This window comes from Ictalurus punctatus, chromosome 12, assembly GCF_001660625.3.
Source record: "Ictalurus punctatus breed USDA103 chromosome 12, Coco_2.0, whole genome shotgun sequence".
Lineage (NCBI taxonomy): Eukaryota > Metazoa > Chordata > Actinopteri > Siluriformes > Ictaluridae > Ictalurus > Ictalurus punctatus.
In genome coordinates, this window is record NC_030427.2 from 15,998,711 (window position 1) to 16,010,566 (window position 11,856).

Sequence of the window (11,856 nt, forward strand, 5' to 3'; positions counted from 1 at the left end):
TAGCTAACTTACTAACAGTTTTTATGGACTTAATCACTGTAGACATTCACCAGCACTGTTATCCTGTTATGGTCTGTGATTGGATGAAGTCACTCACACTCATGAAACATTCATTCATTTTAACATGAATATTAATTTTATTCTAGCAAATCAAAAACTTTTCAAAATTTCCAAACTGCAAATCAGCTAATCAAGACAGTTTCTGAACATCCTAGGTTAGACCTAAAAATCATGCATTCTTATGGGGCCCCCTGGTGGCTCGGAGGTGCATGCTGTGACAGTACCTACTGCTCGGCCATTAATGCAGTATGTACTGATCTCTATAAGTAATAAGCATGAATATAATCTGGACGTACTATGCAGCGAGGATTCTGACAGCTCTTCCACGCCGGTCCCGTTGCATTATGGGATAGTGCAGTATTCACAGTGTGCCGTGGCTTCATACTGCAGAACCTCGGTGGAAGCAGTAGGTCATCCGGGCATTTCTCGCCTACTGTTTCATGAATACTGAGAGTTCAGACATAGTACTCCTTTAGCGTACTGCTTTTCACCTAATGCGTAGTAGGATAGTAGAGATATTCGGATGCAGACGTGGTTTCCTGCGACTCTTTTTCTCTGAGTTAATTAATGAATAATTGCTGGTTCAGTTTAGCTGCACACTGACACCTAGTGGATGGAATGAATACCACAATATGACGTCAGTGCGTGATAATCATTCAGAATGTGTTATCATCTCGTACACATCATTACATAGTTAACGGTAATTACATCTAACACAGTTTACTGATGTGTAAACATTCTCATTTCCCATAGAAGCAAATCCTCTGGTGAAGGAAAACTTCGCAAAGCAACTTCTCCGCAGTAAGAGACAGAAGCCAGGTTATCCAGATGAGCCGATGAGGGTATGGGACCCGAGCGCACACACACACACACACACACACACACACATAAACACATAAACACTCATTAACACTGTGCACATTTAGCACATTTATTTCCCATGATTTCTTTAGATCCCATATTCATTTATTCCATAATGACAAAGAAGCAATGCAGTAAAAACATAACCGAATGTGGTATTTTTGTATATAACTAAATCTATAAATTTGTATAAATCCATATATTTATTTTCTCTCTCTCTCTCTCTCTCTCTCTCTCTTTCTCTCTCTCTAGGAACACATGTTGTATATGCAGCAGTTGGAGCTGAGAGCTCGTGAGACGAATCTTGAAAACTGGCTGAATCCCCATTGCGCTCCTCGCTGTAACCGTAACTATGGTTACCCTGTGTAACCATCCAACAACTCCATGTAGGTACACAAATCAACAGCAATAACATCAACAATAACAACAACAAAACAACATCCAACATCAACATGATGTCGAGACTGCAATATTCAGATTAGCAAGCAACAAAGCAGATAGCAATCGTTCATATTCTACGTTCACGCTCTTGACATTTTCTCTCAAGTTAGATATGATGCTGTAAAAAAGCGACAAATCTGAGCGATCAGCTGCATCCGAAATCGCGTAATGTACTGTGACGGTATGTACTGAATTTGATGCAGTACCTACTGCACGGCTGTTGAAACAGTACGTACTAATCAGTATGTGTGTGTAGAATGACTACAATCCCGGACATGTTGGTATTGTCATGTGACCTTCGACGTCGTCATAAACACAAAAATTTTAAAGGGGCCACCAGATTAAAGCAACCGCACTAACGGCAAAATGCGCATCAGGAAAGTGAACTGAATTAGTAATGTAATGTGGGCGGAGTTAACAGGCTGAAGTGAATTTGTTGCCGTTAGCTCGGCCGGTGAAGGCATGATGGAGATCACAAAAAAGATTTCAATTGCTGTGACAACTGTTTTCTTGTTTAAACCTTCAACAAGTTAACAATTTATGCGGGTCTTGTTAAACAAGTCCTGTTTAACCAAGGTTTAATACTTAAAAAGGGCCGACATGCTGTCTTACGCCATTTTTTTTTTCTGAGCTTGTCGGCTCCAGTCCCGTTGCATTATGGGAGTTTTTGACTCGCATAGTGTCCATCGGTTGCACACTGCAAAATCTCGCCAGGAGCAGTACACCATCTGGGTATTTCTCACCTTCTGTTTCTCGCCTAATGAGAATTCAGACACACTTTTATCTGGCGTACTGCTTTTTGCCTACTGTGTAGTAGGGTAGTACAACATTTTGGACGCAGCCATCGCCTGAATGATTACTTGGATCAATCCTGTGGCACGTGAGGTCCGACGTTTCTTCAGTTCCCCATTCACAACTTTTGTTCCTACCTGCAATTTGTTGGCTTAATTCATATAAATTTGTATAAGTCACTGGCTCACAATCACCTTCAGATTTACATGAGCCTTCTAGAATTTTACCACAGAATTCTATCATTCAGGTTCACATGAGATCTGAGATTATTAGAAAATTTCAGAATTTTGGTTCACATGAGGTGGACCTGATTCAGTTTCATGTGAGAGTTCTGGAATTTGGCTTCAAACGTGAATTCTATCATTTAGGTTTAGCAGAGAATTCTAGAATTAAAAATTTAGAATTCAAGCGGCATTATTTCTGAGTTTTTGCTGTATAACATCTCAGCCTGGAACGAGAATGTAGAAGTCTGCATAAGATGGAAAATTTTCAGAGGAATATTCATAGCAGGAAGTGGAGTTCATTCTTGAAATAAATTTTAAGCACAACAGTTTTATAGCCACAAATTATGGTATGTCCACACCCCATTTGTGAAGTACAAGCCCAAAAAAAGTGCAAAAGAAGTTTATAAAATACTAAAAAATAATGCTGCTAATAATATAATAATGATTGGAACCCAAGTGAACTAGTCATATTTTCTAATGTGAATTCAGGTAAACTGGGAGAATAAAACCTGCACTGAAATGCTTGATAATAAGTCACGTGACTTATTAATTCATTTGACATCATACAAGGGGGACAAATAGAGAAAATTACATGCTTTGCCCATTTTTTAAAGTTGTAAAATGTTATATATTCCACTTTGTATTTATAAGGTGTCTATAAAATTAGTTCAAATGTACATATATTCACAAGGTAATCATTTATAACTGAACAATACCAAATGATCTCAGATTAGAGCTGGAGGACAGAAAGAACAGCATAAAGGTAGATCTGGGTTTGGGTTAGTCGGGGTAAGAAAATGGGTTTGCTGTGTTGCACATCTCAGGTGTGTGAGAAAAATAATACGCAGATCATAGGAGGTAAAAATAAATAAATAAACAAAATCCAAGAACCCATATGTAAATAAATAGATTATTTCCTTAATAGATAAATAACTGAAGCACTTTATAACGTTTATTCATGTTAAATTATAATCTACAGAATCCAAATAAATAGAAACGACCAGATGCGTCATTATATGTTGTTACTCAATCAGCCATTATTACATTGTGGTGTGTGTGTGTGTGTGTGTGTGTGTGTGTGTGTGTGTGTGTGTGTGTGTGTGGGTGTGTGTGTGAGTGTGTGTGTGTGTGTGTGTACTCTGCATACCAATTAATTCTATGATTTAAATCAAATAAAAAAAAACATTGGGAATGATCTGTGATCTGTGATTGTGAGCTCTGCATTAAATGTTAAATGAATTGAAGTGAGCGCGTGCGCGTCCTTCCTGTCTCACTGCTGCCCCCTATCGCTGCCCTTAACCGATTTAAGAGTACTTTCAAGGCCAAATGCTTTTGTACATCGCCTTTATTCTTAGCTTTGGGGTTACACGTCTTGATCCTTTTTTCTAAGGATTTTTCGACAGCTAGTCGGATTCCAGATCAGCTACTTTAATTCTTCTTTACTCTGCTAAAGTTTTACACACTTAGACTCTTATGATTCTCCTCAAGGAGTCATCTGAAAGGACATCGTAGTGTATGGCATCCTTTCTGAACTTACTTATTAGACATCTCTTCAGTCTTCAAACTCCAAAACGCCAAAATATTGTTTTTATTTTCGGAAATACAATATTCCTGTTATAAGTCTTATGCGCACTTATGCGCAATATTTAGGCTAATTAAGTCCTATTTCTCTCAGCAGTATGAAGATGGTGATGAAGATTATGAAGATGAAGATGACGTCGAGCCTTGAAAATGTTAATTTTTAGCTTATTTGCATCAAATACAGCAAAAATAATAATGTCCACTCACATCTCCTACAGTAGCCTATTCATTGCAGCATGTTTATTAACTCAACACCAGGCTTTCCCCCCTGTGTAGATGCATGCATTTAGAGATTTATGCAAAAAAAATAAATAAATAAAAAAAAAACTAACAAAAAAGGTTTTCGGCTTATCCTATAATAATAAACATCTGCTTAGCATTTTTGTTCGTGTCTTTTTATTTCTACTCTCATAATACAGCCATCATTAGATTAATAACTCAAGAACATTCATTTAACTCAATCAAGTGGCGTTATTGACCATTTTATGTTCTTTGTATATATGAAACATCTTCTACAAGACGTTAAAATGTTCACTAGACCTCTAAATGGAAGACGTGTTTTTTTTTTCCTGTTTACTAGGCCTTTATTATTATTTTTTCCTTATTTCACTTAAACTGCACTTACCTGTGTCTTAAATATCACTGTGCACACTGGGATCTTCAGAAAATGCTTAAAAGCCCGAATAATATATAATAATCCATTTGATTGATTAAATGATTTCGTCATTAATGTCAAATTCATGTAACATCACGCGCAGTGTTACCGGACATGCATGATAATGCGCGCGTGTCGCATCTGAACATCATCTATTTATCTTCACCTGTAATAATGAAATGCAGTGTGTCTCCAGGACATTTTTCTACAGTACATTCAGTTTAATCCGCGTTATTTGCATTCTGTCTGTTTTTTATTTTTATTACCAGTTATAGTCTCATGTTAGCAGTTTGGATTTACAGCAACTGTATACCTGTGACACAACGCTCGGATATTAACATTTAATTATGGATGGTAAGAAGAAGAAAAAAAAAAGCCGCTGGGAAATCCGGTAATAAGTGGCTGAAAATATTACGAAAAATGTTAATATGTTAATATACGTTTTCTTTTTACCTAGAAAGTGTTAAGTATTTAAAATAGAAGGATTAGGAGCTTATGGCAATGCGTCAGGTTTCCATCTGCATGTTGTGCACACAAACTTAGGCTATGTGTTAAAAAGAAATGATTCAAGTTCTCCAGAAAAATGCGCATTTAACAAGCAGAAACAGTGCGGTAAATTCAACTTAGTCACTTCAAGTGTTCGTCTTATACACTAGATCATATTTGCGTAGATGTAAAATAAGACTTTATTTTGCGCACGAACTGAAAATGCGCATCGGTTACTCATTTTTCATAGTTAAACATGTAATATTTCTCAAACAACCTCTCTCTCTCTCTCTCTCTCTCTCTCTCTCTCTGAGAGATTACTCTGTATAACTTGAGAATACACATACGGTTCCAATTTGAGCAACAAAAAAAATCAATGAACTTTTCTCTTCAAAAAAATTTCATCTTATTCTACTTCTTGATTTTTTTATGGATGTTTCTGAGTGTTACACACGTTGTCACGTGATCCTGGGGATTAGAAAGGCGCTACATGACCTGAATATACAGAAATAAATATTTTAAAAAAACACATAAATGAAGAAGAAAGGAGCGGTGCGGTGACGTTTTGTTCTAAATCTGACGTAGTGAAGGAGATGAGTCTAGAAGGCAAATACCCGGATGCACTGAGCATTAATCTAGAAGCAAAATATGGATTTTTAAATTCAATCAGACTTCAATAAATCAAGGTCAAATCTGAAATGTAAATAAATAAAAAAAAAAATACATACATACACAACCTCAGTGGTCATAAATTTCAAAGACACCAAACATACACATTAATAGTGTTTCATATATATATATATATATATATATATATATATATATATATATATATATATATATATATATATATATAGTTTAGTATATGATTTGTGATTTAAAAAAAAAAATTTTAAGAAAAGGGCTCCGGGAGCCGAACATCTATACACACATCTATAATCCCGGACACAGATTCAGCTCACAGCTGAAACTTTTTATAGTGCATGCAAATTTCTCCTCACATTCTGCCATCACGGTTCAGTGTTTCACACAGAAAATGGGATTAAATGTTCATATCTTGGCATCTTCATATACAGCACATGGTGATGAAAAAGGAGCAGAAACAAATACTTAGCGGTTGTGACTACAGGCTTTAAAAACAAAGGTGGCAGACATTTTTTAGAGTGAAAAAGACCAATTTTTGTTTCCTGTTTTGTGCTGTTGTCAAAAAGAACTAATTAATCATTTCCTACCATAAGAATGTACACTGTGGTGGGAAATTTTCAGTTAATCATAGAACCAACAAGGTGCATCCAGGACCTTCTAGAAGGTCTTCAGGGAATCAAAAATGGCTCTTCTATCATTTCACCCTAAAAGAAATCTGATACCTTTATTTTAAATGTTCGTTGCAATAACATTATCACTGTTCACAATATTATTACAATTATTAGTAGTATTTTTAAAATGATACTACATTGTCTTCAGAAGTCCATGGTCTGGGGAACAGAATTTATTATTTATTCTCCACTCCTTATCCTGCTTTCCAAATGGATGATATTTTGACGTGTCCACGATAACCATACTGCTCATGTGGAATATTGCAATATAACTGTAGAAATGTGTAGCTGATCATCGGTCTGTGCACAACAGGAACAGAATCATCTCTTGTCTTTAAAGAAGCCTTCGTCCGTGTCACTTTCTTTGATGGTGACAGTTAAAAAGTTTGTTGTCACGTCGGTGATCGTGACCTTCTCCACATTGCTGAAGCAGGGCCTCCATGCGTCCTCGTCCTCCTCCTGTTCCGCTTCCTCCTCTGGTTCTCCGAGGATCCGTGCCATGGGGATCTTGGCGATGAGTGAAGGCTGGTGATGATGATGATGATGATGATGATGATGAGGGTGATGCTGATGATGATGATGTTGATGTTTGATGGCCAGCGTGTCTCCGTGTTTGAATGCTCTGTGATGTCTGATGTGTTTAAGGTACTTGCGGTGGAAATGACTGCTGGCGTGCTCTCGAGTCCTGCACTCGTCACTTGTTTTGGTCCATTCCAACGTCCGACGAGGAAAGAGGAGAGGGTTCTGTCGCTTTTGAGACCTCGCGCTCAGAGCGTCCTCGTCGTCCTCGCCCAGTTCGAGACGTGCCATTTTGGACGGGATGCCCGACATGGACTCGTCCATCTTGCTCTTTTCTGAATGTAGGACACTTGAGTAGCCCTCTCTGAATAGTTTGGGCTTGCGACCACGTTTTTTAGGGATGTGGCCCATCCTGCCTGACTCGGCTCTCTGTGACAGAAGGGGACGATGATCTTGGGTCAGTTCCTGGTGGGCGGGTCGGACGCTTTCGCCCCGGTTTACCGTGCTAGGAGGGAAGATGGTTGGAACGACGCTGCGGAGCCCCTCTCTGGCCCTTGGTGTCACCAGAGGCTCGGGGTTTGGGTAGTTAATGCGGATGCTGCGTGAAGATTCACCGCGGAACTCATAGGACCTCGCTTTGGCTTTGGCCTGAGCCTACAGGGAGATATCTACCAGTTATATATTTACAAACAGGACAAACATTTTAAAACACGTATTTAAAAACAGTATAAATGTTAAATATGCTTTCATGCACTCTTAAAAAGGTTCTCTAAGGTTCTCACACTCTTGTCTCTGGGGTGGTACCTTTATCATTTGTACCTTTTATATTTTTCACCTGGAAATATAGATATAGTCACTAAATATTAAAATGGACCATAAATCCATAAATGTACAATTCCTTTAAAGAAAAGCTTTAAAGCTACACTACATGCGGCTTTCTAAGTAAACCATACACATTAAAGGTACAAAACTGGTACACTTGTTGGTACCATCCCTGCAACAAGGAAAAGTACCATTTATCTACCCTATTTTTTTCGGAGTGTGCATAATGGAGAATTGTTTTGCATCACGAAGAACCATCATATACACACTTACGATGGGGAAATAATACAGAGTTCTAATAAAGAAAATGCTTAAAGATCATGGAGACATGCTTTGTACCTATATTTTATTTGGAAACCTTAAAAATAAATGAAGTTACATTTATTCATAATAAGGAACATAATAAAGTAAAAGATACCAGCAACAAGGAAAAGTGCCTTTATTTCTGAGTGTAGGCCTTGCTTTTCAGAAAAGGTTCCAAGTAGAACCACTGTTTAAATGCTGATAAAAATGCTGTTTATCTCAATGCTGTAGTAAAGAAGCCTTTCTCACTCTCTACGAATAAAAAGGTACCAAACAGTACATTTGTACCTTTACTGTATGTAAAGGGTTCCTGTAAAGGTAATGTAGACACTAGAGGTGGACAATGTGACCCTTACGAGAAGGAAAAGAAGTTCCCTGTGATGTAAATATTTATGATGGGGAAATTATTGTTCATTGTGACACCAAGGGTTTTTTTCTTCCAGGAACTAATAATGGTTCTTCTACGGCAACCTTTCCGTACACATTTATTTTTATGCTTCCATGCCTTCATGAATTCTCCACAATAATAAAACTACATTTATAAAGACATAATTATCATGTGCAGACACTCTGGCTTCGTTCTCAGTTCCTGTACCTTCATCAGGAAGGTCTTGAGTTTCGGTCCTCTCTTCTTGGGCCCGAAAAGTTCTCTTTCACGCTCCCTGGACAAAAAAAAAAGGAAAAAAAAAAAAAAAAAAAAAAGAAGCAGCCATGCCCACTTGAGAACCAATGAAGTGGAACCACATGACCAACAAACCATGCATTTTATTTCATATAATTGGTTTACCTTTCCTCAAAAGCAGCAAAAAGCCGAGAGTCCAGAATGTTTTCTTCCGGTTCCCAGGTGCTGTACCTATGAGGAACATGGGGATGTGTTACATTAATTCGCCTGCTGCAGCATGTGTGTGTGTGTGTGTGTGTGTGTGTGTGTGTGTGTGTGTGTGTGTGTGTGTGTGTTTTGTATGCATGTGGTTCTGGTTTGACAGCCAGCCATCGTCGGCATCTTTAAAACAAATCATCCAAAATATGAAAACCCCACAGAGATCGCCATGTCTGTGGTTAAATACTCACTTCTGTGACCAACCTTTCCATTTCACCAGATACTCCATCCGACCCTGCGCCATCACACATGCAAGAAAAGAAAAACATTTATTTGTGGTTAGCTCCAAGCCTGCAGAAGCAGCAGTGGCGGTGGTAGTGTTGGTGGAGGCTGAAATGCCAATAACACGTTCACACACGCATGCATTGAGGAAATAATTTCTAAACAACAGCACATTTTAATCGAAAACACAAAACGCACTCTTCTGATCCGCCGTTTGATGATGGATTCGGCGGCGAAGACTCTCTCTCCGACAGCAGACAGCTCCATGTTTTCTTCCCCTGTTAGCTTTAGCCGCGCCAGGCGAGCCTGCTGATCTCTCTCTCTCTCTCTGTCTCTCTCGCGCGCTCTCTCTCTCTTTCGGGCGATTCGATGCCAGTAAGAATCGATTCTCCGAGCCTATGAATTGGGAACCGAGAATCGACTCCAAAGCTTTGCAGTCGGTTCCAGACGGCACATACGTTTGCGCACACAATGTCAGATTCTTAAATGTAAAGTTCACAACATGCACACACATAAAAAAAAACTATATTAGTAATGCTGTCAATATTAAAATATATTCATTCAGTCATCTACGTTAACCTCTTTATCCTGACTAGTATAAAGTAGGCTTGACGTTGAACGTTCGAGATTCGCAAATTAAGGGACCTTCTCTAAAGTTACATACGACACTGATATACACGTTTCTAACCTTAATAACATACAGTCTGATTTAGACTTAAAGTCATAAAACCAACTGTAAAGTGTTCATGTAAGTGTCAGCCATAATGCACAGCCTAATTGTTTTCTTCAAAAAATAGATGTCCTATTAATGAAATAGTTAAAAGAACTGGTGATACACAAATGTTTTAATATTTCAAACATCTTTATTTGTATTCTGCATTTTATGTCTGTCAGCCAACAGATAACTGCCTTGTTGATTCAATCGACATTTTTGTGACAATTTTACGCAATTTTTTGAAAACTGTATAGGGAACTGTGAAAAGTTTAATTTATTTATGCATATGTTTAGACAGCTTGTGGATGGGAGCCAAAGGAATTCAAAATTATTTACCTAGGCAGCATTTCCGGTCAACCTTGTTGAGCTGCTTGTCTGACATAGAAAAGCATGCCACATGGAACCACCTGCAGTGCTGGCATTCAATCTGAAAAAGATTATAGTAATCTTATCAAATTGCTCAGTAATCAATTATTTTCTCTCTCTCTCTCTCTCTCTCTCTCTCTCTCTCTCTCTCTCTCTCTCTCTCTCTCTCTCTCTCTCTCTCATTCACTCACTCTATTACACACAGAACACACTTTTAAACAATATAGTATGCCCATAAAAATTTTGTAATCAATGCTCCATTATAAAGTGTAGATTTTTATTACAGAAAAAAAAAAACACATTTTCTTAACATCATACTATAGTGAACTACATGGCAATATTTAGACATGACTTGATAGTTTATTTAAATAAATATAAAAAAAATCTAAAGGTAGTGCATTATAACTGACACCTACATGAACACTTTACAGTAGGTTTTATGACTGTAAGTCATTCTCTTCAAGTCCTATTGAAGTTAGAACCATGTATACCGATGTCGTATGTAACTTTAGAGAAGGTCCCTTAATTTGTGAATCTCGAACGTTCAACGTCAAGCCAATTTTATGCTAGTTTTATCCTGGCCATAGTGTGGGTGGCTGTAAATACGGGATCCTGGAATGCTAGGTGTGGAGCAAGAATACACCCAGGATGGGACACCACCAGTAGGACACCATGCACACATTCACTTACACACTCATTCAGACCTAGAGCCAAGTTAGTGTCACCAATTGTGGCAGTGTAAGCAGAGGAAGCTGGGGAATGAGGAGGAGAATGTCTGTGTTGCAGCAGGTGCCATTCTGGTCTCACAGCTCCAGGATCAATGGTTCAATCCTGAGCTCAGCTTACTGTCTGTGTGGAGTTTTTGTGCATGTTCCTGCTAAGCCCCCAGTTTGGTTTCCTTCAGGTTCTCCGGTTTCCTCCCACGTCCCAGTTTGCCCCCAGGTCTGGGAACCCATCCAGGGTGTATTCCAGCCGCATGTACAGTGTTCCCGGAATACAAACAAAGCGCCGTATATGTCGAACCAAGAAAATGTCAAGAATGTTAAAGCATCTTAAAGGAGCGGCCAGAATGAATGCAAACAGAAAATTTGCCTGGCAAAATAGCCAAAGCACCTACATGCCAAGGGAAAGGAAATTGTTTGTTTAATGCCAAAGTTTATCTTGGTTAAAAAGAAGAAAAAGAAAAAGAAAAAAAGAAAACAAAAGAAAAAAAAGAGCACCAGCTGGTTACTAGCTTTCATTTAATGTTTTCTTCAACATTATCCTGGTAAGAGCTGCACTGGATCTTGGATAAGTTCACACACTGATTCACACCTACAAGCAATTTATTTCAGCAAGTCTGACATGTTTTTAGTAGATGAGAGGAAACCAGAGAACCCGAAGGAAACCCACACAATCACAGGGAGAACATGAGAAATGCCACACAGACAGAAACACAAGCTCAACTTTGATCCAGAGTAAGCCGAGCTGTGAGGCACCACCTTGCCGCACAAACCTAACGTTTGTTTAGCAAATAAGCCAATTCACTTGAATAATAAAGGATGTGGGAACATGGGAAAAGGAATTTGCTTATTTAATGCAGAGTTCATCTGGGTAAACTTTGACCTGCGAAG

The 11,856-nt window shown here is 38.4% G+C and overlaps 2 protein-coding genes across 3 annotated transcripts in view; one reads left to right on the top strand and one right to left on the bottom strand.

Moving 5' to 3' along the window:
* Positions 1-4,340, top strand: part of c12h17orf67 (chromosome 12 C17orf67 homolog) — a 5,964-nt gene extending 1,624 nt beyond the window's left edge. Inside the window, exons 2-4 of one of the 2 annotated variants that reach the window (XM_017480809.3) lie at positions 814-902; positions 1,174-1,307; positions 4,054-4,340. In XM_017480809.3, the coding sequence (XP_017336298.1) occupies positions 814-902; positions 1,174-1,290 (206 nt within the window). In that variant the 3' untranslated portion in view covers positions 1,291-1,307; positions 4,054-4,340. The remainder of the gene's footprint in view (positions 1-813; positions 903-1,173; positions 1,308-4,053) is intronic. The other variant, XM_017480810.3, reaches the window with a different exon arrangement.
* A 1,622-nt stretch (positions 4,341-5,962) lies between these two features.
* cbx8b (chromobox homolog 8b) lies at positions 5,963-9,685 on the bottom strand. Its single transcript, XM_017480759.3, has 5 exons — positions 9,361-9,685; positions 9,132-9,175; positions 8,848-8,913; positions 8,656-8,722; positions 5,963-7,589 (listed from the first exon to the last, which is right to left on the bottom strand). Exons 1-5 carry the CDS (start codon positions 9,427-9,429, stop codon positions 6,738-6,740), a joined length of 1,098 nt encoding a protein of 365 aa, XP_017336248.1. The 5' UTR covers positions 9,430-9,685; the 3' UTR covers positions 5,963-6,737.
* Between the last annotated feature and the right edge of the window lie 2,171 nt (positions 9,686-11,856).

Coding starts and splice junctions, on each gene's coding strand:
- cbx8b (XM_017480759.3), bottom strand. CDS start 9,429: ATGGAGCTGTCTGCTGTCGGAGAGAGAGTCTTCGCCGCCGAATCCATC. Junction 8,723..8,847: donor TTTGCTGCTTTTGAGGAAAG/GTAAACCAATTA, acceptor TTTTTTGTCCAG/GGAGCGTGAAAGAGAACTTT. Junction 7,590..8,655: donor TCAAGACCTTCCTGATGAAG/GTACAGGAACTG, acceptor ATCTCCCTGTAG/GCTCAGGCCAAAGCCAAAGC.